At 39.0% G+C, this 4,456-nt stretch overlaps 1 protein-coding gene across 1 annotated transcript; it reads right to left on the bottom strand.

Annotated features, from left to right (window-relative positions):
• Window positions 1–1,208: 1,208 nt before the first annotated feature.
• On the bottom strand, window positions 1,209–2,480 carry LOC138988198 (histone H1-like). The gene is made up of 2 exons (XM_070371896.1): window positions 2,390–2,480; window positions 1,209–1,897 (listed from the first exon to the last, which is right to left on the bottom strand). The coding sequence occupies exons 1-2, from the start codon at window positions 2,478–2,480 to the stop codon at window positions 1,209–1,211; spliced, it is 780 nt and encodes a 259-aa protein (XP_070227997.1).
• Between the last annotated feature and the right edge of the window lie 1,976 nt (window positions 2,481–4,456).

Here is a 4,456-nt window from a genome sequence, read left to right as displayed (position 1 = left end):
CAACTGTGGTTGTGATGGAACGGAAGCAGTGCTAGAAGTTCCAGGGACTTTTGTGGTAGTGAAAGCAAGAGTTGTGGCAGCACTGGCTGATAATGAGGGAGCACCAGCTCTGGTGGCACCTCTCCCTAGGGTTGTGGAAGGTGTTAACATTCGTGACTCCAACACCTTTGGAGGTTGTGGCAGTAGCAGTGGTGGCACTCATAGCAGGGGATGTGATACCTGGGTTTGCTGAAGTTGTAGAGGCACTTTGAGTGGTGGGATAATCTACAGGTAGGAGAGCGGTGTCAACTGCTATGTTTGCTTTAGTTTCTGAATCCGCTGAGGTAACACCAGGTGCAGCAGTGGTGGCAGTGGTGAGGAGTATCGTGGAGCCAGCTCCTGGTTTGATGGAAGTTGTAGAGCTGGAAGCAGTGGGCTCTTGTGATGTGCATTTCACTGAAGGTGCCGCTGACACCGTCCCAGGTGCTGATGCAGTTGTAGTGGAGACAGCATCTATTGCTGTTAGTGGTTGATGTCACTTGGCTTGTGGTGGCAGCAGCTAAGGATAGAGTTTCAGACGTTCTTGTGGTTGCGTCTGATCCCTTAGTTGTAGTGGTCGGGCCTTTAGTTGTAATGACTTCGGGCCCCGTTGGCCTTATTGGAAGTTTGGGTTTATGACAGGGTGGCTTATGAGGCAGATGAGGTTGGTGTGCCTGGAAATGTGGAGGACTTGGCCATGGCCTTGGTGGAGGTGGATAGAATGGATGAACCTTCAACGGGCACTTATGTGGTTGATTTGGTTGTTGGCAAAGAAATTTGTTATGATGACATTTAGATGGAGGATGTAATGGAAGTGGCTTTGTGATTTTGTTCTCTGGACATTTTTTCCTTACAGCTTGAACTGATTTAGATCCTTTTGGTTTAGATGGTTTTAACCTTTTTTTGACAACTGTAGATTTCCCTTTTTTAGATTGTTTTACAGTTTTGCTGTCCAAGGGAGGTTGTCTTTTTATTCCTTGAGGGAATGTAAGCTGATTTGAAACTTTCTTAAGAGGTTTAGATGGTCTCTTTTTGGACTTCCTTGGCCTTTTTGCTGTTAGAGTTGTGGGCTGTCTTTGTTTAGATGGTTTTATAGATTTACTCTGTGCAAGAACTGCTTTTGCAGTCTTTTTACCTGCTGTGGGCTGTTTCTTTGTAGTTTTTTTTTTTTTTGTGAATTCCTTTCTTAGCTAGAGATCTTTTTGGTCTTTTGCAGATTTAGACAGTTTTTTGGCAGGAAGGTTTGATTTTTTTAGATTTTTCTTTTCAGCCGGAGTTTGTTTGAGAGCTGGAGATATGCTTTCTTTTGCTTGATTTGAATGCTTCCTGGTGGATTTAGACAAGGAGCTTTTAGATGTATTTGGTCCTTTCTTTGAGACTAATTGTGTTTTTAGTGCCAATTTAAGTGGTTTAGGCGGATTCACTTGTTTCTTGGCAGGTGAGGGAGAGGGTTTTTCGGCTCTAGAGGTTTTCCTTTTTGTTGCAACTTCTTTTGGTTGATTGAGCTTTTTCTTGGCAGATGTAGACGGTGCCTTTTTAGATTTAGTCAGATTTTTCTTTTTGGTTTTAGAAGCTGCTCTTGTTCCCGTTGTCTTAGTTGGTCTTTTTTTGACCTGAGTTAACAGTTTGGTATTTTGTTTCTTTAGAGTTTTCTTTTTGGCTACACTTTTTGGGGGAGTGATTTTAATTGCTTTTGCTTGCTTCTGGTTTTTCTTGGTGTATGAAGACAGAGCTCTGTGAGATTTAGCTGGTGTGTTCTGTGGGGTTGATGAAGTTTTGGGGGAAGCTTTTATTTCTGTGGAGTTAGATGACTGTGTTTTGGATAATATAGATAAGACTTTAGATTTCTTCTTAAGTAAAGATGATTTTGAAGCTGTTCCTATTGTGGTTTTTAAAAACTGTTTCTTAGCAGGTGTAGACTGGATTTTCTTGGACTTTTGTGAACTCTTTTTAGCTGAAGTTCTTTCTGAAGCTGCTTTAGCCACTCGGCAAATTCAACGGCTTCTTGCTAGAAGAGAATGGGCTTTTTGAATGCATTTCGATTGTTCTTTATAGTCAAAAATGATTTTGGTGCTGCTGAAGTCCTTTTTGACTGTTTCTTGCCAGTGGTCTTTTGACCTTTTTTAGGCTGTTCCAGAGTTTTGCTTGACCTCAGTAGAATATTTTGTTCTGTTAGACCAGAGGAATGGGGGGTCAGCCCTTTCTTGGCAGAGGCCAATGTGCTTTTTTAAGGCTTGCTCTGGTTTTGTCTTTGTGATGGCTTTTTCTTTGTACTTAGAGTCTTCAGATTTGAAAATAACTGACTGGCTGCTTTGTTAATCAGTGGAGGTAGGACAGAGGCACGAGAAGGGGCTTGAGGTTTCCTAATGACCTGGGTGGATGAAGGTCTGCTCCTTGATGACCTGGTGGGGAATCTTTGCACAGGTTGACTGTTGTTTGTCTTTCTTGTTGCCTGGCGTCATGGTTGCTGACTCTCACTGAACTACTGAACTACTACGGGGGGAGAGAATAGAAGACATCTCCAAATGAAACAGTCAGTTAATTTTTGCTTTATATCCTCCCTTTCATTTTAGAAACTGGTCTGCTTTTTCAGTTAGGAGGTGCTTTGATTTTGAGTGTCAGACAAATTTAGAATAATCTTAAAATGCATGCATACTCTGACTCTGCAACCCCATGGACTGTAGCCTGCCAAGCTCCTCTGTCCTTGATTCTCCAGGCAAGAATACTGGAATGGATTGCCATTTCCTTCTCCAGGGGATCTTCCCCACCCAGGGATTGAACCTGAGTCTCCTGCATTGCAGGTGGATTTTGTACCACTGAGCCACCAGGGAAACCCTATAACTATAAAATACCAAGGCACATTACGTGGATGATTAGAGAAAGTACCTGGGTATTACTTTCAATGCTAGTGTATTTACTTGGAAAATTGAAAAAAATATAGAAATGTAATTTGGAGGAAATCCAATTAGTTGGTTTTGTAAAATGCTACCACTAAATCTATGAAAATTTGTTTTTCCCTTAAAAACTGCTGAGTAAAAATCATCGTCATGTCCTTTAGGAATGAATGAAAGAACCACATAGGCAGCTGTGTTACCTGAATCTCAATGAAAGTATTACAGCTAAATTCCAGTTTAGAAATTATATAAAGGAACAGTATTTGGTGTTGAATTAAAAAAAATGGATATTAAAAAAATGCAGGAAAAAACTGTTTTTCCTGCTTGCCAAAGCTTTGTCTGAGGCATTGAATGTTGTGGGAAGAATTTTACAAGGAAATAATAATGATAACAGAAAAGGAAGGACTCCTTGGAATGAAGTGTGGTTGGTTAAATAAAAGTGAGCAGACATTTGAAGATCACATGTAATTCTAAAAATAGTGGATACTATACTCTCTGATCAAAGACAGATATGAGAAACTACTGAACAGCACGTAATTGAACCAGAAGAGCAGAAGTTTTTTTTTTTTTTTTTTTCCCTTCTCTCTCTGCAAGAGATATAAAAGGGAAAATCTAAAGCCATACAGTTCAAGAGAACCAGTCTCTTATAAATAAGAAATATATTTGCACAGTCATGGATAAGACAAGTCAAATATGTGAAATTTAATTGTTTATTTTAGATGTCAGTAGGAGACCATCTTACCCTCTTCCTTTTCACTGTAGTTACGTCTTAAGTGGAGGAACATTTTACAGCTTTTGATCATGAGAATGTGATAACAGACCCAGAGAATTACTGAAAAACAAACTTGAGAGATGGGTAAATTCACACTCATTTTTCACCTTTGGAGGGGAAACTCCTTAAAATGGAAGTGATGGGTGGATATAGACATTAAAGACAAGTAGGAGTCTTGGTGATTTATTTGCCAGTCTAGTTCTATTCCTTTAAATTTATTTGGAGATTTTCTCATACTTCACCCTCTTCAACAAATAGCCATCCCTTCCTCTGCTCTCTCTCCATTTTTCTCTATTTCCTTTCCACTCTTCCTTCTGCTTTGCCCCTTCTCCTCAGATTCCAAGTGATTTTGAATTGATCTATTTCCAAAGATGTTAGAAGTAGAAGGTAATTTCCTGTTTCTTTCCATCTCATGTGACCCTGTTCTGTTTTTAAAAATACGTACTCTCACTCTGACCCCCATCTTAGCGTTATATAACTTTCAATTTTAGGTAGTTATTCTAGTTTTCAAGTATATAAAATCTTACCAGGAAACAAATGGCAAAGACCAGGATGAGTCCAGTCAGGGTTAAAGCCTTCATCTTGTCCTTTTAACCCCTATAAGAAGATAAATAAGAGAAAAGATTTGTTATGTGCTTGAAAATGAAGAAATGATTACTAAACTGCTCAGCAATAAAAAATTAAAGTTTTATTAATAGCAATTTTAAGAATAAAAATTCTTTTCCTAAAATTAAACCTAAAATGTGGATGTAAAATTAAAATATTTATGTGT

Source organism: Bos mutus, chromosome 6, assembly GCF_027580195.1.
Source record: "Bos mutus isolate GX-2022 chromosome 6, NWIPB_WYAK_1.1, whole genome shotgun sequence".
NCBI lineage: Eukaryota > Metazoa > Chordata > Mammalia > Artiodactyla > Bovidae > Bos > Bos mutus.
This window is presented reverse-complemented; position numbering and strand designations above follow the sequence as displayed.

Excerpts from the sequence above, each read along its gene's own strand:
- LOC138988198 (XM_070371896.1), bottom strand. The coding sequence starts at position 2,480 with ATGACGCCAGGCAACAAGAAAGACAAACAACAGTCAACCTGTGCAAAG. Across the intron at positions 1,898-2,389 it reads GCAGACCTTCATCCACCCAG|GAACAGCTTCAAAATCATCT; the intron begins GTCATTAGGAAA and ends AAACCACAATAG.